General features: G+C 37.5%; 6 protein-coding genes, 1 non-coding gene and 1 pseudogene across 10 annotated transcripts; 3 read left to right on the top strand and 5 right to left on the bottom strand.

The window, feature by feature from the left end:
• Positions 1-2,109: 2,109 nt before the first annotated feature.
• Positions 2,110-2,190, bottom strand: TRNAL-AAG. The gene has a single exon. It is a non-coding gene; the product is annotated as a tRNA-Leu (tRNA).
• A 130-nt stretch (positions 2,191-2,320) lies between these two features.
• On the bottom strand, positions 2,321-5,614 carry LOC104824858 (shikimate kinase 1, chloroplastic-like). Of its 2 annotated transcripts, none has more exons than XM_010557040.2 (11): positions 5,403-5,614; positions 4,405-4,658; positions 4,151-4,209; positions 4,018-4,072; positions 3,869-3,941; positions 3,559-3,646; positions 3,191-3,273; positions 2,969-3,098; positions 2,807-2,885; positions 2,642-2,706; positions 2,321-2,532 (listed from the first exon to the last, which is right to left on the bottom strand). In XM_010557040.2, exons 2-11 carry the CDS (start codon positions 4,622-4,624, stop codon positions 2,464-2,466), a joined length of 921 nt encoding a protein of 306 aa, XP_010555342.1. In that variant the 5' UTR covers positions 4,625-4,658; positions 5,403-5,614; the 3' UTR covers positions 2,321-2,463. The 2 variants fall into 2 exon arrangements, with proteins under 2 accessions (XP_010555342.1, XP_010555341.1); XM_010557039.1 differs by having other exon boundaries at positions 4,405-4,703; positions 5,403-5,613.
• A 1,270-nt stretch (positions 5,615-6,884) lies between these two features.
• Positions 6,885-10,795, top strand: LOC104824857 (developmentally-regulated G-protein 3). Its single transcript, XM_010557037.1, has 10 exons — positions 6,885-7,060; positions 7,348-7,401; positions 8,010-8,183; positions 8,460-8,531; positions 8,728-8,787; positions 8,924-9,033; positions 9,433-9,732; positions 9,856-10,047; positions 10,175-10,226; positions 10,358-10,795. The coding sequence occupies exons 1-10, from the start codon at positions 7,019-7,021 to the stop codon at positions 10,406-10,408; spliced, it is 1,107 nt and encodes a 368-aa protein (XP_010555339.1). The 5' UTR covers positions 6,885-7,018; the 3' UTR covers positions 10,409-10,795.
• A 167-nt stretch (positions 10,796-10,962) lies between these two features.
• Positions 10,963-12,951, bottom strand: LOC104824856 (alkane hydroxylase MAH1-like). The gene has a single exon (XM_010557036.2). It carries the CDS (start codon positions 12,826-12,828, stop codon positions 11,134-11,136), a length of 1,695 nt encoding a protein of 564 aa, XP_010555338.1. The 5' UTR covers positions 12,829-12,951; the 3' UTR covers positions 10,963-11,133.
• Positions 12,952-13,668: 717 nt separating this feature from the next.
• Positions 13,669-14,974, bottom strand: LOC104824949 (annotated as a pseudogene).
• Positions 14,975-16,486: 1,512 nt separating this feature from the next.
• Positions 16,487-18,178, bottom strand: LOC104824855 (alkane hydroxylase MAH1-like). Its single transcript, XM_010557035.1, has one exon. The coding sequence runs from the start codon at positions 18,142-18,144 to the stop codon at positions 16,639-16,641; it is 1,506 nt and encodes a 501-aa protein (XP_010555337.1). The 5' UTR covers positions 18,145-18,178; the 3' UTR covers positions 16,487-16,638.
• A 3,343-nt stretch (positions 18,179-21,521) lies between these two features.
• On the top strand, positions 21,522-23,391 carry LOC104824853 (ras-related protein RABG2-like). 3 transcript variants are annotated; one of them, XM_010557029.2, is made up of 8 exons: positions 21,527-21,741; positions 21,837-21,896; positions 22,043-22,069; positions 22,268-22,367; positions 22,467-22,613; positions 22,688-22,768; positions 22,872-23,020; positions 23,124-23,391. In XM_010557029.2, exons 1-8 carry the CDS (start codon positions 21,614-21,616, stop codon positions 23,203-23,205), a joined length of 774 nt encoding a protein of 257 aa, XP_010555331.1. In that variant the 5' UTR covers positions 21,527-21,613; the 3' UTR covers positions 23,206-23,391. The 3 variants fall into 3 exon arrangements, with proteins under 3 accessions (XP_010555332.1, XP_010555331.1, XP_010555333.1); XM_010557030.2 differs by lacking the exon at positions 22,688-22,768 and having other exon boundaries at positions 21,522-21,741; XM_010557031.2 differs by having other exon boundaries at positions 21,527-21,896.
• Positions 23,392-23,702: 311 nt separating this feature from the next.
• LOC104824852 (probable ATP synthase 24 kDa subunit, mitochondrial) lies at positions 23,703-26,660 on the top strand. The gene is made up of 7 exons (XM_010557028.2): positions 23,703-23,853; positions 24,412-24,505; positions 25,030-25,174; positions 25,339-25,449; positions 25,703-25,849; positions 26,145-26,267; positions 26,373-26,660. Exons 1-7 carry the CDS (start codon positions 23,815-23,817, stop codon positions 26,434-26,436), a joined length of 723 nt encoding a protein of 240 aa, XP_010555330.1. The 5' UTR covers positions 23,703-23,814; the 3' UTR covers positions 26,437-26,660.
• Positions 26,661-26,669: the final 9 nt, after the last annotated feature.

The following is a 26,669-nucleotide window of genomic DNA, read 5'->3' as shown; positions in this document are numbered from 1 at the left end:
CTTAAATACATACGAAAACAAAAACAGCCCCGGAATCTTTCGTTTCTCAAATTAGGACATATCATTAAACTTATTGTAGTTTCTTTTAAAAAGTTCTCAACCCACGAGTGAATACAACATATTACATATATACTGTTTCATGGATTTTCTTCGACTATCCAATTGCAAATATGTTCCAAAATAAGTAATATATGATATGATTATGATTATTATTATTATTGGATTTTAGTTAGTACATATGAAGGTGTTTTTAATATGATAATAACGGATAACATTTAAAATCAATATTGTTATTATTTAAATGGAAGGTTAAGGAATAGTGGGTAAGAGGGTATTCGGACAGCAGCCATGGACAAAAAGCGAACGCAGCATGTACCTTTCGATCACCCACCTCATCTGAATTTCTTTTATCTGATCTCTGAACTCGTTCACAGAGATACATGCATATAGATGAATGTATACTGCATGCAAATTTTGATATATATATATATGTATATGTACACACACACTATATAGTATATATATATATATATTTACGCACACACACACGTGATGACTCGCCGAATTCTTTCCTTTTGGACTCATCAAGATTCTTTGGACGCAGAAGACAATGGCCTTTCCTCTCGGAACATTCGCTTGGACTCACGCAACGCAACAGATACATTGCTCTGACCATCTTATATAATAGTTTTTTAAAAAAATAATAATTTATGTGAATAGGTCCTATATATATTATATTAGATATGCTGTACACATCTCTAACGTTTTCTTCTTCTTTTTTTCCTCCCATCTCATCGATGATTTAGACGTTCGGCCTCGCAAATGTTCGAAACATCAGGTAGAATTGTATGTTAATTGGTTACAACTAATGTTGGGAAGGGAGTTTGTTTATCTAGGGTTTAGTTTTCAGTGATTCAATGAATATGCACGAAATTTCGCTTTCAACATTAGCAATTCCATATATATATATATATATATAATAATATGTTGTCATGTCATTTATTCAAAAGAAGACAAAACGAAGCACATGCAAGGAGCCGAAGAACGCCAGACCGACAGCCTATTCTTCTGAATATAAATGAATGGTGCAATATATATATATATCCAATAAACGTATATTATATTCTCCTTTTTTTTTTTCTCTTAGAGTTCATGAGAGATAAAATGGAGAGATTTGCCGGAGATGTCAAGGAGAGAATCTCTCGATTGTTCAAGTTTTGCAGAAGAGGTAATTAATTTGCAACACAACCATGCAGAGGCATGTACATGTATGCATATATATACACACACATTAAAACTAAACTACAATCTTCTCTGATGACTTGTGTATATATATACATACACACATACAGGAAAAGAGGAAGGAGGTCAGGACGAGCAACATGCAGAGGCAAGTGTATGTATATGTATATATTACTGGGATTGTACAAAAATCATACTCAAACCCCGAATTAGTTCGTTTTATCTATTTAACTTAGTTTTGTTTGGATTTCATGTTTTTGATCATCAGAAGCTAGAGGTAGAAGAAAGGGTCATCCGGGTCAAACCCGCAAAAGGTCCGACCCGACCGGGTTTCCCCAAAGGCCAGGGACCTCAGACAGGCTGATGATCTTCGAGGATTCTACATCTTAGGTGTTACGTGAGCTCCATTCCCTTTTTTAAAATTTATTTATTTATTTTCTGATGGCTTCGAATTTCTTTTCTCTTTGAAAATATATTCTATTTCCACAAGCGCGTACTTATTTCTTGGGTAAAATAAATTTTACCAACAAAGCATTTGTTAGATGTGAATATATATATATGCCTTCTAAAGGTTTGTGTCTGCAAAACGACACGAAGTCGTCCACCCCCAAGTGTTAATTTCCCCCCTTGAAAAGCACGTAGCTGAGAAACGGGAGCCACGTATACAACCTAACGAAAAAACGACACGACGTGTACTCTTCGACCTCATACATACAAAGAGCCTCTCCCTCCACCTTTAAGACTACTGTGATCATCTAAGCCGTTTAGGCGCGTGGATTGCTGCTCGCCCACGGCTCTCGTGTTTGCTGCCACGTCAGCAAATGGCAAACACAGGCCAAGAAGAAAAAGGAAAAAAAAAGGTCTCAATGTTGAGAGTGGGATTTGAACCCACGCCCTTTCGGACCAGAACCTTAATCTGGCGCCTTAGACCAACTCGGCCATCTCAACATTTGCTTTAGTTCGTATAATTGGAATAATAAAAAAAGTGAACATATTTGCTCAGTGATTATGGATTACACTTTCGCCAACGAAGAAGAAACATCAAAAGCTCGTACAAACTTATTCTTAACAAGAGAACTATAAATTTGTACGTATATAATATATATAATGTGTATGTATATACATGTAATGAATCTTCCGCAAACAAACATTACATTTGATGTTTTAAGATTCCGACAAAGGCATAACTGGTGAATTCCCGACATCAACACTGCAGAAAAGCTAGAGGTCTCTGGACGAGATCACACCGCCGTCTTCTTGGTTTAGAAAGCTCAGGACTTGCTCAAAGGCCTGGTTTTGATTTTAAGTATTTATATATAATTTCACGTCAAAGCCTTAAACCCACCAAAGCAGATTCAAAAGGAAAGACAGAGAAGAGGTAAAAGATGAAGTTACAAACCTCGATGGCGATTTCGGCCGGTGTGAGATCTGATACATCTCCATAGCCGAGCTTGTCTGCAATTCCTGAACGAATACCACAACACCACCATTCTCAGAAAAGGTTAAACCTTTGGATGGATCTGAACCAATTGAACTGAAACCGGGATTCGAGAAAGGACAGTACTTTCTAAGGAGACTCTTGCGTTTGCGTTCGTGTACGATTCTCCCCTCTCCTCCCAGATAGTCGAAAGGCGCTTGAATGCCTAAATGCATGAACTCTGTCTCATGTTTCTGTGTGTTTTTTTTTATCATAAAAACTCGGAAAATAACGAGCAAATGGACATACAACTGTGTATGCATCTCCTGATTCATCGTGTAAGAGAGGCCGTGAATTCGTTCCGACTGCAGCAATCCTATGCGCCAATGCTTTCAGTGGCACGTCTAGCCAAATGCTTATTCCTTTATGCATACACTTCCTGATAACAACGGATTATATTTCGGGATACGGGTTGCAATCGAAAAAGAATTTTACGAAATGAGAATCTAACGAAGAGAGAGGAAAGCAAACCAATTAACGGGTCTTATTACTGCACCTCCGCCGGTGGAGACAACGACTTGATACATTAGAGAGAGCTTCTTCAGTGCCTCGGTCTACAAGAAGGAAATAGCATGTACCAGCCATCAATGGGAATACTAAGGTGCAGTAAAAACAAAGAACAAAGACAGAACGAAGCAGAGCTCGATGCTTTGTGTCAGAAACTTATGGCAGCAGTATCCATGAAATGATGCAATGTATCTTCTGAATCATAAACAGTTCTACATTTAAAAAACATTCAAGTACTACATGTCTCGGTCACAATCACAATGCTGAATCGAGTTCATAATCTTTAAGAGAATCCATGTTCTTCAACCTTACATATTTCGATCCAAACTAACCTCCTTTGCTCTAAAGAAATTCTCTCCATAGCACTCGAAGATCTCAGCAACAGTAGTCCCATTCATACCCTGCTCGATCAAAGTATCACTAAACCATCCCACGTAAATGTCAAAAGTCAGTAATTTTTCCATCGTATCAACACCATATGCATAATATCCCCTCAAGATCCGAAAAACAGGTCAGGTAACAGGCTTCTTCCATTCATTTTGCGATATAACAAATAAGAGCAACTTCCTTTTCTAGGTACCGACAAAGACCGATACTATTTTACAATGAAGATAGCACACACTTGAAGGGCATATACCGTACCAATCAAAGAATGAATAGTCAAGTGCTTTCGACATTAACTTGCCCACCGTTGTCTTTCCAGAACCCATCATTCCTGCATTTATTTGTCAGGAAAATGTCAATTGTCTAGTAGATGTGATGAAAAAAGAGGAACACGGGAAGAAGCTAACCAACGAGATATATAGGCCGTCCATTTAAATATGGCTTCACCTCTTCTGCTTTTCTCTGAAAAGATCAAAGATTCAATAAAGCTCGAGATAATTGAGTACACTGTCTTTGTGTGGTTAAATGGTGTTAACTTGCCTTCAAAATCAACTCTTCGTCGAAGGGAGAACGGACAATCCCAGTCTCCAATAACGAAGCTACAAAAAAAGGTGGCAAAAGATCTCGATAAGCAACCAGATCACAGATTGAATCACATCATTTGCAAAAGATATGAACTTTTCAAATCCCGTGTAACCGAGCAATCAGGGCAAATGTATTTCACATGCTAATGAAGGGATTAATCATCATACTAGAAGAAATCAATCTACTCATCCGAACGCTTTTGTAACAACCTGGAGAGTTCTTCCCAGAATATGAAACCCCTGAAGAGACTAATTGACGATGATCACTTCTTTCCTCGGGTTGCAAACGAGCTACGGCAAGAGCTTTAAACCTTTTATCCTCCCTAGCTTGCTGAGAAAACCGCAAAGAACCATGCAGCAGCTTTCCCTCGAAATTCCTCCAATCAATCCATGATGGGTACTGAAACCTCTGAGCAGTAGCTGCTTCCATGGATCCACTCCGAGATATTTGATAAGCAGATTGACTGCAGTTACCAGAAAGACTGAAAGCTTAACTTGAATTCAGAATCCTGCAAACGCAAACAATGTAATTGGAACAAATTTCACTAAAAAATCAAAACTTTTATCACAATTCAAAACATTACTGCCCCAACAGACATTGAATGGAAAACCCTAATTGGTTTTAAGCTATATAGGCAACAAAAGTCCCGAAATTTGACCAAAAAAAAGGTAACCACACAAACCCATGAACAAATTCAATCACCAGAACTGGGAAACAGAAAATCAAAACTCACCCGTTTCCGGGATTGGATCAGGAAAGGAAACTCAGTAATCAACTTACACCAAAATAGATTGATGCCGATGAGATAAAAAGTTGGTTTCTTTTCAGAAGCAGATAAAATCATTATCACTCTTCAGTAGAATTTTCCCGGAAAAACAGATGTTTACATTCAAAGCAATCAACAAATGCACTTTCCCACCGGAAAGGACATATCATTTCGCCATCCTACAAACAGAAACAAAGAACAAAAAATTTCCCGAGAAAATCTGCGGTGAAGGCCAAAATTCTCATTGATTTCGCTTTACGACACAAAACGAACCCGATTAAAATCTCAAACTAAATCCAATCACCATAAAATTTACACAGTAACCGTCGAAGAGCTAATCTAATGCAAGCTAAAATTCTATAAGAAACCCCGTAATAAGGGGACATAACAATCCAGAAAGAACATAGACACTCAGAAATTCAATAATCGATAAGGAATTACCTGAGATTTCCTCCGCCTCCGGCGCAAAATACACGAAAGGAGGACACTTTCCGAGAGCCCAGATACGAAAGAACCGATCTTTCTCACAGAGATCGATTAATTTGGTGTGGGTTTTGTCTTATAATTACTTTTAGTTCTCCTTCACCTGCCTTCTTATTCGGCACGCACTTATCAGCTGGGTCCGATGGAGAAGATGAAGGCGAAGGGGGGTTGGTAAGGGTGAAACTGTGATGAGTTTATTAATGCTTCTCATATGAATATTTTTACCTAATTATAAATTTTATAAATTGTTTGTTTTAAATATTTGTGTATTATACATAACTTTAATGGTTAATTTTATTTTATTTTTACCACCACGATAACACCAGCAACATTAAAAAAAAAATCCTTTCGACTGCAAAGTTGGGATTTCATGATCGTGAAGTAATTTTGAAGAATTATCAGCTTTTCATGTATAGATATGTTTGGGTGTTCTTTGTATTCGTATTCTTGTTTTGACATTTTTCCTTTTTCTTGCATGTAAGTCGTTTTATTTTGGATTATCTCTTGGTCTTATGTATGGATTGTAAATTGTATTAATGAATTTTTACTCTTTTGTATAAATCGAATTCATACGTTAGCTAAAAGGATAATTTTTATAGTTGTATTATCAACTAAGAATATCCATTGTTTGTCAAATTTTGTCCCTTCTTCAAAAGCTTAATACGTTACAAAGGGAAAAACTTTAGGGATATTGATCATTTTAAAAGGGCATTTTATTTTATTAAGTAGCTTTAATTATGATAAGTCAGTCCATGTAATAGTTTTTTGATAAAATCTTTTCTCTGTCCTTGTGCGACTATTTTTTAAAATTATTTTTTCTGATAAAATAACACATGTTTTAAGATGGTAGACAACTCATGTCTAGCTTATAATTTGTATATGAGAGTCATGTACGGGGTTTAAAATATGCAAAAACACTACTGGTGTATATATATATATATATATATATATATATATATATATATTATAAACAATGGTCTAAAAGCTTTTGTGATTATTGAAAGAAAAAATCGTATTAAAATAAAATACACAGAGCGGTAAATATATTTGATGTCAAGGGCCCTACACTGGAAAGTTGGTAAATGGGACTTTGGTAGGTGAGACACAATCTTATTGGACCTACAAAATAAGATGTAAGAATTAGTATATTAAAAAATATATATACACATATATACACACATATGTGTCTGTGTGGCCACAGAGAAAAACGAGGTCAAATCAGGTCATCATAGCGGCCATTCTTTGTATTTCAACCAACCAAACCTAACCCCATGTTGATCATGATGTTTATGATGTTTGTGATGATGAAGATGATGATGTTGATGAAGATGATGGGAGCCCAAATAGATGTCGGGTGGGCTTCAATAGAAGCCCAGTAAATTGAGCTAACCGACATGAACACATAAATCTATCCGGTCCGGTTTCTAAACCGGTTTTGTTCTAATTCGCGTCACTAATCTGGCGGTGAAGCAGAAACCCTAAGATTCTTCTGGATTCCGGCGATCTTCTGTTGAGTGTCTTTTCTTTCCTCTGCCTCTAAGCGGCCCCCGTGTGAGCTCTTTGCTGCTGCAACAATGGCGACCGTTATGCAGAAGATAAAAGAAATCGAAGATGAGGTACTTTCTCAATTCGTTCCTTTCAAATTTATTCGATCCCCTGGTTCATTTTCATGTTTGGATGCCGAATAAGCGAGTGAGACTTTAATGGGATCGGGAAATCTTTCTCTTCTCAACCCTTTTGTGGTTTCCCAGATTTGCTTGTCTCGAAATGTCTCGACTTGAATCTAAATTTACTTGTCCGTATGTCCTCAGCTATCAGGCTCTGAACAATGGGATTTTTTTTTATAAAATTATGGATAATCCATTATGAGAAATATGAGTATCTGGGTTTTTGTTGATCGCAGATGGCGAGGACCCAGAAGAACAAAGCCACGGCGCATCATCTGGGTTTGCTAAAGGTACAATCTTTTTTTTTTTTTGAATGATATTTCAATTCATGAAATCGAATTTCAGCTAAGGTCGAAGTTATCGGTCGTTTAGTTGTTGAAATCCTTTTTCATATCTCTGAGAGGGAAGGTCAGTGGTTGTTGTTGAGGAACTATACTGAATGATTGATCAACGAGTTACGTCAATGTCATGGAATCTTCCTAGTGATGGTAGAATTGGGATTTAGATTAAAAAGAAGATGTTGAGAACGTTGCATTCTGTTGTCTCACTGACTGCTGCTGTGTTTTTAATCGTTCTTTCGTTTTTCGGTAACAAGAGTTTTTTTTCAAATAGAAATGTAGTATCAGGGCTGTTATTAATTTCTGTGAAGCTGCTTAGCTCAAACAGGTTGGCACTGTACAATTTCCGATATCTGGAAATTTCTTTTACATTAGTTCTTATATGGCAGTTCAACTTTCCATTGGGTGTATTTGTACATTGTGTTTTGGGATCTATTCTTTTGTAATGGATATGAGTTTGTAACTTAGAGAATTTTCCATACTTCTTTTCCTGAACTAGTTGCTACTCTTTCTGTTTGTCATTTCAATGATGTTCTTCATGTCATCGCTCTATTTTGTAGGCTAAACTTGCGAAGTTGCGGAGGGAACTCCTTACCCCAACTTCCAAAGGTGGTGCTGCTGCTGGAGAAGGTTTTGATGTTACGAAAAGTGGAGACGCTAGAGTTGGTCTGGTTGGGTTTCCTTCCGTTGGCAAATCCACGCTCCTAAACAAGTTGACAGGAACGTTTTCTGAGGTATTCAACTGCTGTTGAAGATCTTGCCTTTGGTTTTATTTCCGACATCTAAGACGTTTTAGATTTGGAGTCTTCAATTTCATTAGCAGTTCCTAGTATATTTAGGCCACTGAAATTTGCATTTTTATGATTTTCTGTTGAAGTTTTTTGTGTAAAAAAGGATATGATGATATTTTCAGGCCTTCATTCGGAATTTTAAGTAGGTATAGACCTTACAATATATCCAAATCGTGCTTTATACTTGCTTGTTATCCAACCTATTACTGTAATTTGCAGGTTGCTTCATACGAGTTCACCACATTGACATGCATTCCCGGTGTTATCATGTACCGTGGAGCTAAAATTCAGGTATCAGAATCGCAGACTATATGTATGTATGTATGTATGTATGTATGTATGTATGTATGTATGTATGTATGTATGTATGTATGTATGTATGTATGTATGTATGTATGTATGTATGTATGTATGTATGTATGTATGTATGTATGTATACACATATCGTGGGAATGTTTTACTGATGATGAAATCTGTGGCTTTTCAGTTGTTAGATCTACCCGGTATTATTGAGGGTGCTAAGGATGGAAAGGGTAGAGGACGGCAGGTAAGACCAACGTGCATGCCAGAACTTTCATATTGATGGGTCTGATAACTTTACGTGCTTTTGGTTTCTCTCTACACATTTATTTGCTTATGAATCTAGTCAAGCTTACCAAACTAAGTTGTGTCGCTAATTCCAGGTTATAAGTACTGCGAGGACGTGCAACTGCATCTTAATAGTTCTTGATGCCATAAAACCAATAACTCACAAGCGTCTCATCGAAAAAGAGCTCGAGGGATTTGGAATAAGGTAGTTCACCCATAACCTTGTAAATGTGTATTTTATTGCTAGCGTTTTTTTCAGTCCTGCTTGGTTTTGTGACTGAGCATTTGCTTGAATGAGTAGTTTGACTATTGTCTGGTATTACTTGTGGATCTATTGGATGTTTCTAAACTATAATTTCATGTCTCGATCTCAAACTGAGAATCTGAGACATCCTTATTCTTGCCCATCGATAGGTTACTGGAACAACATTTTCATCGTGGATCTTTTTCAAAGCTTTTTTTTGGGTCTGAACTTAGAATTTGTTCATGTTATTACATATTAGTCATGAACATGAATGTTCAATGTCCTCTCTCTATGCTTCTTTCCTCCCACTTTGTCTTTTTTGAGGGTCATGAATTGATATCATTCATTTCACTGCTTTAGGTTGAACAAGGAGCCTCCAAATCTTACATTCAGGAAGAAAGACAAAGGTGGTATCAATCTTACTTCTACTGTCACTACCACACACCTTGACCTAGACACTGTCAAGGCGATTTGCAGTGAGTACCGGATGCACAATGCTGACATCACCCTTCGGTATGATGCAACTGCTGATGACCTCATTGACGTCATTGAGGGCAGTCGGATATATATGCCTTGTATCTATGTTATCAACAAGATCGATCAAATCACAGTTGAAGAGCTCGAAATTCTGGACAAACTGCCTCACTACTGCCCTATCAGGTGATTTGGTTAATTTGTGAGCAGGTTCTGCAAAGTTATCTGCTTTCCATCTTCCTTCTTTTACATCTATTCCCTCTATCTCCGCTCTATATATGTTTTTACCCCGACCCGTTTTTCCTGCAGTGCTCATCTGGAATGGAACCTGGACGGTCTGCTGGATAAGATATGGGAATATCTTAATCTAACTCGGATTTACACTAAACCTAAGGGAATGAATCCAGATTACGATGATCCCGTTATCTTATCTTCCAAGAGGAGAACCGTTGAGGATTTCTGCACCCGGATTCACAAGGACATGCTTAAACAGTTCAAGTAGTAAGTGGAATTTCTCACGCTGCAACTATTAGTCCTCCTTGTATGCTAAATTAGATGTAAAAAAGCAGCAGCAAGATTAAAACTTCACATTTTCTCATCCGCTTACGAGTATATTCTACTGTGGCAGTGCTCTTGTATGGGGTTCAAGTGCCAAACACAAGCCTCAGAGAGTTGGAAAGGTCAGTCCTTTGATCGGTTCCATAGTTTACAATTCCCCTGCCATCGTCTCTCGCAATTCCCATGTTATTATACTCGGACCGATCCTACTCCGAACAGAACATAACTTATATAATGTATGGAAACACTACAGGAACACGAGCTCGAGGACGAGGATGTGGTTCAAATCGTCAAAAAGGTATGATCTTTGACAAGGACTCGTGATGGGCAGTGCAAAGAAATCGTCTTTTTGCTCGTATCTTGAGAAAGTTTTTCTCGAGCCGGAACAAAAGATCCATAGGTGAAACCTCGAAAGAGGATTTTGTTACTTCCTATGCAGAGACCAGAGACATTTGCTTTCGTCGTTCTCGTTCTACATTTGCATTGTATATCCAAAAAAAACCTCATCTCGTCATGTTGTCGTTTGGACAGAGATTCTCTCTCTTTTTTCAGTTTTGTCATGGCTTTAGATCTTGGGGGTGGTTCTCTTCTCGCGTCTGGTCGTCGTCCTTTAATGGGAATGAATATACGTGATTGATTCTGGTGTTAAGCTTGTCGGACTTTTTTGATGTTTAATTATTTTACGTTCGCATTTTTGTTGTTGTTTCAATATTGAATTATTTTCCACTTCAGAGAGTCGATAGTTCTATTCACCGTGGACGGTCACGATCGTCCTGTCACTAGGATGACGCCACGTGCTCTCGAACCCTTAATCAAGAGATACAGTCTGAGCCGTACACGTGTAAGATGGGCACATGGGTTTAGGAACGGACGAAAGCGAATATCAAAAGCATCCCCCCCTTGGCAGCTTCTGTTTATTATTATTTATTGTTGTGCGTACACTTTTTATAACACGAATCATTACATGTTTCTTTTTTTTTATTTTTTTATTTATTTTGCCATTAACAAACACAATAGTATATGTGGAATCTATTCAAGGCATCTCTTGGTGACTGTGACGTTAAAACCATGCCTCATATGGAGAATGATGGAGGGAACAGGATCAACCCTATGGCCTTCGACGATCTTTATGTCATAGTTCTGTATTATCTTGACGGCTACTGTCTTCATCTGCATGAAAGCCACTTCTTTACCCAGACAAGTTCTCGGACCGGCGTTGAACGACAGGAACTTGAAAGAAGGCTCGTGTCTCAGCCCTCCACGCTCCGAAATCCATCTCTCCGGTCTGAATTCCGATGCGTCTTCCCCCCAGACCGATCTCATCCTCCCCAACGCGTAGAGAGAGAACAAAATCTTTGAGCCTGCGTCAACTCTGTGCCCACTTGGAAGAACGTCTGGTCTTGCGGGAGATTTGTGTTGGAATGGAACTGGTGGGTAGAGCCTCAAGGCTTCGCATAACGCTCCATGGAGATAGACCAACTTGTTTAAATCTGTGGAATCGAGAGAATTCTCGTTACGGTTTTCGGTTCTTGGAAGTTTCGTCCTAATCTCTTGACGAATCTTGGTCACGGCTTCAGGGTTATTGCAGAGAAGCCAGAAGAACCATGTGAGGGCAGAGCCTGTAGTGTCTCTTCCTGCTATCATGAAAGTCAAGATTGTATCTCTCAGGAACTTATCATCTCCGGGATTCAAGAGCTCGTATTTCGTCGTGTCCACGGACATGTAAGACGTCAGCAAATCTTTAGCATCGCCTTTGGAATGGATCCCTAAGCTTATCTCTTCTCTTTTGGTGGATATGTACTTTGCACAAAGACGATCGAAAGTGGCCTGAGCTCTTCTCATCTTCTTCTCGACGCCGAGACCGACATAGTTTTGCAGTTTCCACACGAATTCCGGCTTTATATGTCTGAAGAAAATCGCTTCTTCAGCGTCATCCAAAGCTTTAGCAAACTCGATCTCTGGCATCTCGAGAGAAAGGCATCCAGGATCATACCCGGTCATCAAAATGAACGTGGTATCGAACGTGAATCTTTGGAACACGTCTTGCAAATCCACAACAATATCGTGCCCTGAGACATGATCAAGAAGAGGTAAAAGCCCTTTTTCCAACTTGCTAATGCTCGTACGTACCGTAAACGTCTGAAAATCTTGGTGATTGAACATGGTCTGAGCCGATTTTCTCAGATCCTTCCACAGATCCGAGTCCACGTTGAATATCCCGTCTCCCAAGACGTCGAAGATCTTCTTGAACTCGTGCCCTTTCGGGTAATTCTTGAAATTCGAACTCATTATGTGGTGGATATTGGCAGGATCAACAGTGACCAGCAAGTCCATACCGGCAAGCCAAGGTCCCTTGAACAGAAACGTCAAGTTAGAGGCCTCGAGAACATCCACGCTCCAATCATAGACACGAGGAATTTGCACGACCAAACTCGGAAGCATGCCGAGAATCGGCCAGTTCGTGAGCACATCACGATTAGATTTCTTGAACAGCAAAAAACCGAAGATGAGAAAGCAAATGAATGCAATGGATGCTTCAAGAAACCCTAAGAAAGCCATTAGACAAATATTTTTTCTTATACTCAGAGAGACATATATGATAAGGAGCTCGATTCTGGTTTCCTTATATATATATATATATGTGTGTGTGTGTAAAAGAGAAAGTCTTTCGGTTTGGTACGTAGTCCTTGTCCTAAACCCAATCTTCATCGATTGTCTTATCATTGGGGATATGTTTTGGCTTTGTTAAGCGTCCGTTAGTTTATCTTCTGTCTTTCGCCGTTAACACTCACGGCTCTGTTTGTTCTTCGTTTTTTGATTCCGGGTTTGCAATATATATGCTTGAACTCATTTTACGTTGTGAATATATATATATATATAAGTCTGTTCCAATAAAACTTCTCTCTTGATTTCTATTTCGTTGTTGGATAAGAGCATTCTTTCTAGGAACATGTGAGTTATAGATTAAACCGAACATTTATAATAATTAAGAAACGAACTAAAAACAAATAAATCTGAATTTGAACAGGAAAAAAAAGATAACTTATAATTTCACAGGTTTTTATGAAGGATAGAAGTATGACTCGGTTCTTCGGAACCGAACCGAACCGATCCGTTAAAACGGTATTTTTTCCGACCCGAAACCGCTGTTATTTTCCGAACGGTACCATTTTTAGATAACCGAATTTTTCCGTAATCGAACCGAACCGAACCGAACTTTAAAAATCCCGAAAAACCGAATACTTTTAAAGGAAATCTAACATTTTTTTAATAAAATCCGGAACCGAACCGAACCGATACCAAAACCGAAATCAAACCGAACCGAATACAATAAAAAACCCGATTGGTACATATTTTTGTAAAACTGAAAGAACCGAACCGATCCATTCCGAACCGTTTCCCGAAACGTCCACCCTCCTTAGACCTATTTACATCTAAATATGGACCGATCGAGGCCCCACGAGGAAAGGACGAAAGAGAAGCTGCACATTCACGCTCCTCTGAAGCGCGCGTGGCATGCACTTCCCGAACACGGATCATGTGAATAATATAAGAAGAACCCCCTTAGCAGCTTCTCACTGCTTAATTAGTACATTTTGATACATAAACAATTACATATTCCTTTATAATAAAATATTTCGTTTTGCCATTATCAAACGCATAGCGTATGTGGAATCTATTGAAAGGATCTCTTGATGATTATGACATTAAAACCATGCTTCATATGAACAATGATGGAGCGGGATCAACCCTATGGCCTTCGACGATCTTTATATCATAGTTTTGTATTATCTTGACGGCCACCGTCTTCATCTGCATGAAAGCCACTTCTTTACCCAGACAAGTTCTCGGACCGGCGTTGAACGACAAGAACTTGAAAGAAGGCTCGTGTCTCAGCCCTCCACTGTCGGAAATCTATCTCTCCGGTCTGAATTCTGATGCGTCTTCTCCCCACACGGATCTCATCCTCCCCAACGCGTAGAGAGAGAACGGAATCTTTGAGCCTGCGTCAACTCTGTGCCCACTTGGAAGTACATCTTGTTTTGTAGGAGCCTTAACTTGGAACGGAACTGGCGGGTAGAGCCTCAAGGCTTCGCTTAACGATCCATGCAGAAACTTGTTTAAATCCGTGGAATCGAGAGAATTCTGGTTACTGGTTTCGGTTCTTGGAAGTTTTGTCTATGTTCATATAAGACGTAAGCAAATCTTTGGCCTCTCCTTTCGAATGAATCCCTCCCTCCCCTTATCTCTTCTCTTTTGGTGGATATGTACTTTGCACATATGCGATCGAAAGTGGCATGAGCTCTTCTCATCTTCTTCTCGACGCCGAGACCGACATCGTTTGCAGTTTCCATACGAATTCCGGCTTTATATATCTGAAGAAAATCGCTTCTTCAGCATCATCCAATGCTTTAGCAAACTCAATCGATCTCTGGCATCTCGACAGAAAGACATCCAGGATCATAGCCGGTTGTCAGAATTAAAGTGGTATCGAACGTGAACCTTTGGAGAACACATCTTGCAAATCCACGACCGTCTTTTCCTCTGCAACATGATCAAGAAGAGGAACAAGCCCTTTTTCCAGCTTGCTAATGCTGGTGCTTACAGTAAACCTCTGAAAATCTTGGTGATTGACCATGCTTTGAGCCGATTTCCTCAGATCCTTCCAAAGCTCGGAATCCTCGTTGAAACATCGAGGATCTTCTTGTACTGGGCCCTTTGGCGTAAATCTTGAAATTTGAACTCATTACGTGGTACTTAGCCATTGTCCTAAAGCAACAAGCTCCATTGAATGTCTCAACGTCCTAAAGCAGCAAGATTCAATGCGTTTCTTACCAAAATTAGAAGCAGATATTGATAGTTTCCCCATTTTTTTTTTGACGGGGGTCTATGTATTTTGCTTATTTGATTCATCGAATTATCCTAATTAATATTTACGTTACGTGTACTTTTAAGAATAAAACAGTTAAATTCATCATTTATTAATACATGAATAAATCGAAACACTAGGATTAGATGGTTACCTGATCGATATATATATATATATATATATATATATATATCCTATAATTTGGTAAGAAAACAAAAACAAAAACAGAAACTCAGATTTGAAAAATATCTTGTCGACCGCCTAACTTGTAATAAGTATAAATGTAACTCATTTGCATGTGATCAATATGCACTACCACGATTTTACAAATATATATATATATATATATATATTAGAGCCATCTTACAGCTAGGGGGTAAAACGTGTCGACCCAGTCCAACCCAACCCGACTCGTTCTGATTTGAAATTTTTTTTGCCCAATCCAGTCCAATCCGTTTTTTAGCGAATCAAATATATAAATTTTAATACTAATAAATATTTAAAACTAATTTTAATATTTAAAAAATATTTAAAATATAATTAAAAAATAAAACTTTAAACAAAAACAAACTAAATATGTAATAAAAATATAATTTATATAGAAAAATATTTTAAAATATATAAAAATATTAAACTTTAAAAAAAATATTTTTTTTGGGCCCGCAAACAGCCCGACTCGTGGCGAGTTAGCTCGTTTGGTCCAGTTTTTTCTGGATTCAAATATTTTGAGTCCACCTCAAAAAAATATGTGTCGGCTCATGAGTCGACCCTCGATCCACGGCTCGTTTTACATCTCTACTTACAGCACGTACGGAACATTTGCATAGGACCCGCAACTTGTAAATTATAAATATAAAAAATTATTATATTTATAATTTACAAGTAATATTTATTAAAAAATTAAAATAGTAACTTTTTTAAGTTTTGTTAAATCACTTAAAAATATTTTTTCGATACTTTTTCAAATGAGGTGGACCTCTATTTTAAAAAAAATAAGTTTTTTTTTATAAATTTATAGTATTTAATATAAAATTAAGACCATTTTTCCAACATTGATCATTTGTCATAATAATCAATTAATAAATATTTTGAGTTATATATAATCACCATATATTAAATTCATAATTTATTTATATTTATATCATTAAATTTAATAATTAATATAGTTTATAATTATAATTTTTTTATAAATCTAAAATAGAATCTATATTATTCTAGAATAACATTGATCTTTTAATTCCAATTATTTTAAAAATTATTTTTTTATATCATATAATTTATTTTTAATATTTATTTTAAAAAAGATAAATCTTTTAAATATAGTTTTTTACATCTTTGAATCATATATTATGATTATTTATTATTTCTAATAATATTATTATTATTATCACAATTATTGTTATTAATATTTTAATAATATTTATTAAAAATTATATTTAATTTTTTAGAATTATAATTAAAATTTAAAATTAAAATAAATAATTTTTTATATATATATATATAATTCAACAGTGAAATCAACATTTTCGGTTGTGGATTCTTTGACAAGCAATGAATCCTTCAACTTTAGGAAAGACATGCATTCATTACATACAAAGATATATAAAGGCACATGACTCAACTTACGTATACAATCACTGAAATATTTATTTCATTACACACTTTTAGGGCAAACATCTCTTACGTACGAAGACCTTGAAGCCATGTTTCATGCGGAGAATAACGGAAGGAACTAACTCCACTCGTTGACCATCAACGGCTGTAATGTCATAATTCTGCAAGATCTCGACCGCCACTATCGCCATATGCGTTAGAGCCACTTGCTTACCTATACAAGTCCTCGGACCGGCGTTGAACGAAGCGAACTTGAAGGAAGGTTCGTGTCTCAAAACTCCGCTGTCGGAAATCCATCTCTCGGGTTTGAATTCCGACGCGTCCTCTCCCCATACCGATTTCATCCTCGCCAACGCGTAAAAGGCCAAAACAATCTTCGCGTTCGCATCCACTCTATGCCCACTCGGTAGGACATCTTCTCTCGCAGGAGACTTGTGGTTAAATGGAACAGGTGGGTATAGCCTCAGTGATTCGTATATTGCACCGTATAAATACACCAGCTTGTTCAAATCCACTTGGTCGAACCAGTTTACGGATCTTTCAAACGTTGCCTCGATCTCTCCTCGGATCTTTGTCACTGCCTTAGGGTTCTTGGAGAGAAGGAAGAAGAACCAAGTGAGGCCGGCGCTTGTGGTGTCTCTCCCCGCCAGAATGAAGGTCAACATGCTGTCCCTGAGAAATTTATCGTCATTAGGGTTTAGCAACTCGTATTTGTTCTTATCTATATTCATATAATAAGTCAACAGATCCATTGCTTCTCCTTCTGAGCGATCTCCTCGACGTATCTCCTCTCTTTTAGCAGAGATATAGTTTGCGCATGCACGATCTCCGACCGCGACCGCGTCCCTCAACTTCTTCTCAAACCCAAACCCTAGCCAGCTCTGCAACTTCCAGAAGATCCTCGGCCTGAAATGCCTATGGAAAATAGCTTCCTCGGCATCCTCCACAGCAATGGCGAGCTCGACATGCGGCATATCCATGGACAGACTCTTTGGATCGTACCCAGTCACCAGAGTTAGGGTTGTGTCGAAGGTGAATCTCTGGAACACATCTTGCAAGTCCACGACCGTGTCTGTCTTGTCGGCATGGTCAAGAACAGGCAAGAGCCGGTTCTTGACAACACCAACGGTCGTGCTCTTGGTGAACCCTTGGAAATCTTGACGGCTGAGCAAGGCGTGAGCCGATTTCCTTAGATCCTTCCACAAATCGAAATCCGCGTTGAATATGCCGTCCCCCAAAGGTTCGAAGATATCTCGGAAATCGGGTCCTTTCGGGTAATTTACGAAGTTGGAACTGAGAATGTGATTGATATTCGCCGGATCGACGGTGAATAACAAATCGGACCGGGTGAACCACGGACCCTTGAAATGGAACGTCAGGCCGGTAGCTTCGAGAATTTCCACGATCCAGTCGTAAAAGCGCGGGGTTTCGACGATCAAACCTGGAAGCATTCCAAGAAACGGCCAGTTCGTGAGAGTTTTCTTGCGTAGCAAGAAACTGAAGATGAAGAAGATGACGAACGCAATGGAGATTTCAAGAAAGCCTTTCAAGGCCATGTCGCAAAAGTTTTTAATTTTTTTTTTTGCGGTATGAAATATAGAGATACAAAATGATCTAGGTTTTCTTGTTGGTATTATATATATAGAGAAACTAATTCGATTTTTTTTTATAATCCACCCGAGTGCGAAGTCGGTCTTTAGTTACGTAATTAATTGCGTCCCTTTCTAGTTGATCATTTCGGTTATTAACTGAATAACCGAATTGAATATCAGCGGTTCGGTTCGGGTTCGATTCGATTCGATTAATGACTGAATAACCGTGGTTAACAGAATGATTATTATATTTTTTTAATATTTTAACTTTTACCCTAATTGTTTTATAAGCGTCATTCTTTTACACTTCACTTTTACCTATGTTTCACCAAATTAACCATTAATGTTTTTAACTTTTATCAAGTATATTTTTTGTAACTCTTTTGGAGAATTAATCATTTTATAGATTTATTTGGATAAATATTTTGAAGTTTGTAGAGAATTAATATTCTTTCTTTTTTAAATATATCATAACCGAACTGAATCCATCTAAAACTGAACCGAGTAAACCGATAAAATTTAACCGTTTAGTTATAATTTTATTATGTAAAAACTTTAATCGAATCATTCCGATTAAATCTATATATCCGTTTGGGTATGATTTCTTTGTAATCGAAATAATCGAATCCGAAATAATCGAACCAAAATCCGAAATCACAATTCCTATTTCCTACCCACTAATGAAATCGAATTTAGAACTTCGAATTGACTTTGTCAACTCTCAACGACCACCAATGTTTTTTCATTTTTAAATAATTGACTCCTCCCGATTCTTACTTTTTTTTTTAAAAAAAAAATTTGTGTCTGAATGTGACATGTATAAAACACAATGGCAAGTTCACCTTCAGATGGTACCAATCTATAAAATTATTAGTTTTTTTTTTTACTTTTTTTACTCCTAAAAATTACAATGACCGTTTTGCCTTTCTCCAACTCCAAGCAATGTCATCTCATTATACACGTCCAATCTAAAAAAAACTCACCAAAACGTATGAAAATGGGTAGAAAATAAAAAAAAAATTGATACGACATAAATTTGGATAGTTCAACTACTGAAAACGGGGTTAAATGGTTTATTCCATCTCGGGTTCGATTTCCAAGTTTAGAAGAAAAAAAACATGCACCCGAGTTTTCTGACCATTTAGAATATTTAATCTGGAACTTAGTTTAAAAATATCCGGTTAACAAAAAAACGTGACACAAACGTTTCTTTTTTCTCATGTCGGAATTTACAATATTATAACAGTAATAATAAAAAATCTGCAGCTTCATAAGGTTAAATCACGTGTGCGTATATAATATATATGTAGTAGTGTTTTGGCAAAAATATTGCAGATTATATAATATTTTAAAACAAAGCATAAGATTCCATGGGGAAAAAAGAGAGAGAGGTGTTGATTAAGTGCGATGCAACAACCAAGCTAACCACTACATTTATTTTTGTCGGTTTATACAAATCATATAAATGGAATAAAACCAGCGAGGCAAGTACTTGTGACGAAAATGGAAAACGAAACCCATCTTACCATATGCGCAATCTAATTTCGTTTCGCCAAAAATGCACCTTAAACGGCTTTAAGCATAACGACGGTCCATAAATACTTATTCAACTACATGGTGCCACCGACACGATTAACGTGATTACTGTTGCTAACATGATTTTTCGGAATAATTTTGCTCGCTATCATCTCCATAATCGAAAATCAACGAGATTACTATGATTATTTTAATGTAATCTTTGACTTAGAGGTGTTTTTTGACTTCGAATTACGTCTTCCGTGACGTGGGCCAGCTAATTGTATAGGTAATTACATAATTATTGTAGAAGAAAATTAGTTAACTAATCCCGTGCGAATTCAGATATTGTTGTCAAAATAAAAGAAAAAAATCCTATAAAAATACCCCATTTTTACCTAAAAAAATATATCAATTTTTAATTTGATAAATAAATACATCAAATATATTTTATAAATATTGAAATGTGGCCCAAAAAAAATTATCTCAACTCGCAATTTTTTACCCATCGATGATAACGTTAAGAGTAGAATATGAAATTTCTTTCCATTAAATTCCGTTAAAATCTTTAACAATTTGAGTAGAATTATCGGCGGTATAATTAAAGATTGTGTATGAAACTACTTTCGATTCGAAGAGTTTATGTATTTTTGGCATATTTCAATATTTAGGTGTATTCATATATCAAATTAAAAGTTTGGTAAATTTTATAAATTTTTGTGAGATTTTTCTTTTTTAAAATTTCTTTAAAAATGAACCATCTTTTAACTGTCAAAATAACATAACTTCAAATATGAATTTAAAAGAGCATTTTTACGGAAGTTTTAAAAAAAATATTTTTTATTACTTACTAAAAAAAAGAAGTTATTCCACCTAAGTTCTAGGTTTGGGGTTGGTCCAATTAAGTAAAGCCTACTCTGGGCCTTATGGGAAAAAAATGTCGAATATATCATTTATATTGAGTTTATTATGTTCATTAATCGCGGTCCATATACATTATACAGCCCATATAATATATTATTATCATGGTGCTTTATAAAGCACATTGCAATTTCGACCACACACTAACAACGGATGGTGGTGCGGCCTCAATTGACGTACTAATGGGCCGGACCGTAATTAGCAAGCCCAAAGCCCATTTTTGTTGGGCCTTTTTATATACATACGTATATATGTATGTATACATGCATCATATATATATATATACATCATATATATATATATATATATATGTATGGAGAAATAATACCAGTGACAGCTGTACAACCTGTCAACGACCAACAAAAGAGGGCTTAGTGAAGGCGAGCACGATCTGGACGATATCTTATCGCTAAATGTCAACGACGCTAACCCCCATTTTCTTTTTTCTTTTTTTAAAAAAAAAATTAAAACTCACTTATTTTATCCGTTTACAAATTCCACGCATATTTGTGTGTGTTTTGTAATAATAATTAATCATTTACAAGAAAGGTTCAACTGTAGTTTGTCGAAGAAAAATAATCAGAGACCACAAAAATGCTCTTAGTACGATAAAAAGATAGACATAGATCACCCGATTTGGGTAGTTCAACCGGTGAAATAGGGGTGCAAAACGTCTGTCCCGGCCCGAGTTCGAACCCCAGACTGGAGAGAGAGCGCATAATTCAAATCACATGGCTGGCTCCCGATCCCGAGATTAGTCTGGACCTCGGCCTAGGAAACCCGGATACCAAAAAAAAAAAGATAGACATAGATCTGTCGTTTAGCAGAATTTTATATTTGTATTCGTGTGTGCATTTTAGGAAATACAAGTGCAGACATGAACCAAGTCTCGGATTCTATTTTTTTTTCCTTAAAAAGATATTAAAATAAAAAAGGGGGAGTGTGTGTAGGATTCGGATTTGGATTCGCTGGCTGCTCTTAACGATTTAGCTTTTGGATGAAAAAAAAAAAAGGATTCACATGGCTTTGCCCCTCCCATCACCCAGAAATTAACACAGCAACGCATGAAAACGACTCTCAACTCCTTCAATATCTCTTCCTCTTCTTCTTCTCTGTCTGGATCTTGTAAGAATCAAAAACCAGAGATAAACTTTTTTTTTTTTCTGGAAGAACCCAGAAAGATTCCCTTTTTTGTTTTTTTTGGGGGGGTTTGTTTTCAGGGCAATGGAATCTCTCAAGAACAGAACATTGCTTAAGGTTATTGTCCTCGGCGACAGCGGGTAAAGCTTTGTTCTCTTTCTCGGATTTTCAAGATCTTAAAACTTTTTCCGTTTATAACTTTCTTCTGGGTATCGATCTAAATCGAGGGTTACCCTTTGATTTCTGGAAACTTTTCGATTTTTTTTTGTCATCGATCTGTCTGCAGGGTGGGGAAGACATCTCTGATGAATCAGTATCCTCTAATCGCTGAAACTGTTTCGAAGATTTTCCCTGTCGTCTCATCTTGATTTCCCAAACATTTCGATTCACCGTTTTCCTGCTTTCGATGTTTACTATCCATTGTCTGCATTGATGTTTGGTTCTGGGCTGCAGACATTGCTCCCTCCTCCCTTTTCTATTACCTCTGTAAAACCCTAACTTGTGACCCAAGATACGTCTACAACAAGTTCAACCGACAATACAAAGCCACGATCGGTGCTGATTTTGTCACTAAGGAGTTGCATGTAGGAGAAAAACCGGTCACCCTTCAGGTAAAACGGCCATTCTCGCTTCTTAGTTTTCTGACATTTGGATCTCCAGAGGACATTACAGCAACAACTTATGAACCCATTCGAATGTTGAAACAACAGATCTGGGACACTGCAGGGCAAGAAAGGTTCCATAGCTTAGGATCCGCGTTTTACAGAGGAGCCGATTGCTGTGTTCTTATTTACGACGTGAATGCCCTCAAGACGTTCGAGTCTCTCAACAACTGGCACGACGAATTCCTCAAGCAGGTCTGTCTCCCGAGCTTTCCGGGTTCATAATCGTTTCTTGCGTTCTAAGTCATAGTCGTTGCCGGTCTTAACAGGCGAATCCCGTCGAGCCCGAGACCTTTCCCTTCGTTTTGATCGGGAACAAGATCGATATAGACGGTGGAAACAGTCGAGTGGTATCACTCAAAGAACTAATCTATGACACGAAATCTCTGAACTTGATCATGTTCTGGTTTTGGATCGAAATGATGATCAAGAACTCCGAGAATTTCCTTCCAGGTTGCAGATAAGAGAGCTACGGAATGGTGCGGATCAAAGGGAGGCATTCCATACTACGAGACATCGGCCAAGGAGAATATGAATGTGGACGAAGCTTTCCTGGGAATTGCCCACAAAGCTCTTTCCAACGAGCGTCAACAAGACAACATGTGAGAGAGCGATAGCTCTGTCTGATCTCCGATCCAATAATGGGATTCTTCTGTTTTTTTTTTAAAATAAATTTTCTTTAAACCTTTTTTTTTTTTGGTGCAGTTATTTCAGAGACATGTCTGAATCTGTGTCAGAAGCGATAGAGCAAAGAGGAGGAGGAGGAGGAGGAGGTTGTGCTTGCTGAATCATATTGTCTGATCCAAAACCCCACTGGATTCTGTTCTAATATCACTGTTTTATTTTGCCCCTCTTTTGTCTTTATTTTGTTGCATTTTTTATTTTTATTTATAGGATTGCGTTTTTTTTCCTCCTAAATTTCAATGTGTTCTCTGATGTTATTGACTCGTGTATAGCATTTTATATCTTATAATTTCTTCATGTTTCTAAGAAAAATAGTGCTCAGAAATTCAAAATTAATGAAAAAATAAAACAAATTTTTTTTATTTATAAAAAAAAAACGGAACATGTCAAAGCCCATGTTAGTTGGATTCGAACTGAATTAATTTCTCACTTACTTCGGTCCGTAAAGCCCGTTAGCAAGAAATCATTCTTCTTTACTTAAGAATCCTGGCCCAATTCGAGTCCGGCCCAAACACGGACCGGACCGGACCGGCCCGGACCGAATCCCCAGAATCTTCAGTCAAATTCAAAGAAGGAAAAAATAAGAAATCACCATTCAGATCATTTCACTCCTTGAGGCAAATCTTAAAACTGCTGGGTCGCTCAGATAAGGGATTCTCAAAATCAGCACGAACCCTAATCTCCTGAAACCAGAGAAATCCGATAAGAGGATATGGCGCTCGCTTCTCGTTTCCTCTCCAGATCCAAGCAGGTTTGTTTTTATCTCGCTCGATCTCCCTTGATTCCCCGATTTTGTTTCACTTCCTGTTTCTTTTTGTCTCGTCGTTGTTCTCCGATTATTGGGATCAAGTCATGATCGGAGTGGAATGATGGATTTTTGGGACGGAATTGCGTCGATTTTGTCAGTGGGTGTTTGGCATTTTCGAGCTGTGCGTCTTAGATGCTGATTTTTTTAGCTAATTGGTAATGCAATGTTGATTTCCCGGAAAAAATCGAATGATGTCTTGTAATGTTATACGGTGGCTATGGAGGGTTTTCCTGTGATTTTTATTCTTTTCCGAGCTGCCAATGAATTCACCTAAGTAGCATTATCCGAAAATTATGAGTGTAACCGGTGAAAAGATTATACCTTTATCAGCCGATAAGCGATATTCCATGTTAATGCTTGGTAACAGACAATCAAAAGTCTATCCTTTTTTCTGGTCGGGCACTCTGAATTGTTGTTGTCCGTTCTCAGTATGAGTTGCTGGCTGTCCTTTTGATATGCTTATTCTCATATTCAGCTTCTTACCCTACTGTGATTATGCAGATCCATGGCAGTCTGGTCGCCTTGCAGCAGAACCATGCCATTCCAGTCCGTTCCTTTGCCAAAGAAGCTGCCCGTCCTACTTTTAAAGGAGATGGTAGGTGGATAAACCTTAGATTAATTGATTTGCTAGAACATTATGATTGTTATTTTGTTTATATTCATCATTACTTTCTGAAATAAATTCCCTTGCATTTCGCGTCTGAATGTTCTCATGGCTGCCAATGAATTTTGTGTATATTTATAATGCTAGAACATTATGAGTGTTGTCTGCTTTCTTATGTTTAATCCTGTATGCTTTTGTCAATGCAAGAAAATTTCAGTCATTTCTTTGAATGTTAATTGTGTAGAGAAGATGATCCAATAAAATAAAAAGTAATTCTTTGCAAGGTAATTATAAAAGCCTCCGGTGATGATTTATCTGTGACTGAGGTTCTATCCTTGGGAGGAGTTGGGTCATCTCTTACTTTCTTCTATTGGAAAATCATTGTTATTCACTTGCTCATTGAGTGATGTATTTTGTTCATTGTGCTGTTGTATCTTTTAGTATTTGTTCATATCGATCTGAGAATGCTGTGTTTTTACATGTATTGATGAATAATGTATGCATGCTTAAAATAGAGATGTTGAAGGAGGTCTTCATGGAGATCAAGACCAAATATAATGCTGCGGTTGATGTTCTTCGTAAGGAAAAGATCACCATTGATCCAGATGATGCAGCTGCTGTACGGCAGTATGCAAATGTCATGAAGACAATCAGACAAAAGTAGGATTCTTGTTTCTGTTCAGCTTTAAATGTTTCTTGTTCTCTCATCGTGTGATTTCAATTCTTCGTTTCAATTTCAATTTTCCGTAGACTACAGTGACGCAAGGGTTATTATTTTACTTTAGTTGATTTGGTTGCTTCTTATGACTTATCCCGGAGTGCAGGGCAGACATGTTCTCAGAATCTCAACGGATTCAGTATGATATTGAGACTGAGACTAAGGAGATTCCAGATGTTCGTGAGTACTTGTTGAAGTTGCAAGAAATTCGTGAGGGGTAAGTCACACTTTTTGAGGTTTTTCGTTGCCAGAGAAGTTGAGCTCATCTTTTACTCTATTGAGCTTGGCAGTAAAATAGATTCTCTATTAGAAAATATCATGTCCGGTAATATCTCAAGTTTGATCGTGGAAAAAATGTCCTAATGTTGAATGTCTCTTCATTTCTTTTCCTCCATCATCGGTTGTTGTTTGAACATATTACAGTTGTTAACTTTGACTTGTCACTTTTCTATCTGGTATATTTTCTACAGGAGGGGCCTTACCGATGAGCTTGGTGCTGAGGCTATGATGTTTGAGGCTCTTGACAAAGTCGAAAAGGAGATAAAAAAGCCTCTTATGAGGGACGATAAGAAAGGAATGGCTCTTTTGATGGCAGAATTCGACAAGGTCAACAAGAAGTAAGCATTACTCCCGCCCATAGGTTATTTGTTGTTGTAGCTGGTGAGCCGTGATGATTCTGCTCATGCTTGATTAGGATTACAAATTGAAAATTGCAAAACCTCATCCATAAGATGATCAGTATATGCTTACATATTTTACTCAAACTCACTTTGGGTATAGCTTTTGCTATTGTTAGCTTACATTCCCACCCACTCATCTAGATGTCAATGGTCGACATGATTTGCAAGTGATTGAACTGTTCTGACAAAAGCTTGATCTTTGAGTAACATTTCCGACATCCTGTCTGGACAGGCTTGGAATCGGGAGGGAAGATCTTCCAAAATACGAGGAAGAGCTGGAGCTCAAAATTGCCAAAGCACAGTTGGAGGAACTGAAGAGTGATGCCCTTGAAGCCATGGAAGCTCAGAAAAAGAAGTGAGTTCACAACCTTTTCTCAATCTACACATTGTTTGACCTCCACGAATTCATGTCAACACCTCTATTGACATCTTCCCTTCTAAAAAATGAAATAAAATTCAGGGAGGAATTCCAAGACGAGGCCATGCCCGAAGTGAAGTCTTTGGACATCCGTAACTTCATATGAAGTTTTAATAACTTAAGCTGTTGTCTCTCTCAGATTCAGAAGGTTTACCTTCTACTCTTTTGATTTGGTAATGAATAAGGTTACTTACCTTGGGGGGAACACACTGTTTTTTGACACTCCAATCTGCATATTGAGTTGTTCTCTTTTGACAGATGACAGTTTCGGTGCAATGGAAAAACAAAGGCCTGTATTTTGATGTGTCATTAACGTGGTTCTTCTTTTGAGTTTGCTTA

Source organism: Tarenaya hassleriana, unplaced genomic scaffold (assembly GCF_000463585.1).
Source record: "Tarenaya hassleriana unplaced genomic scaffold, ASM46358v1 Cleome41, whole genome shotgun sequence".
In the NCBI taxonomy this organism is placed as follows: Eukaryota; Viridiplantae; Streptophyta; class Magnoliopsida; order Brassicales; family Cleomaceae; genus Tarenaya; species Tarenaya hassleriana.
The sequence above is the reverse complement of the archived record's forward strand: the minus strand, read 5'-3'. Positions and strand labels throughout refer to the sequence as shown.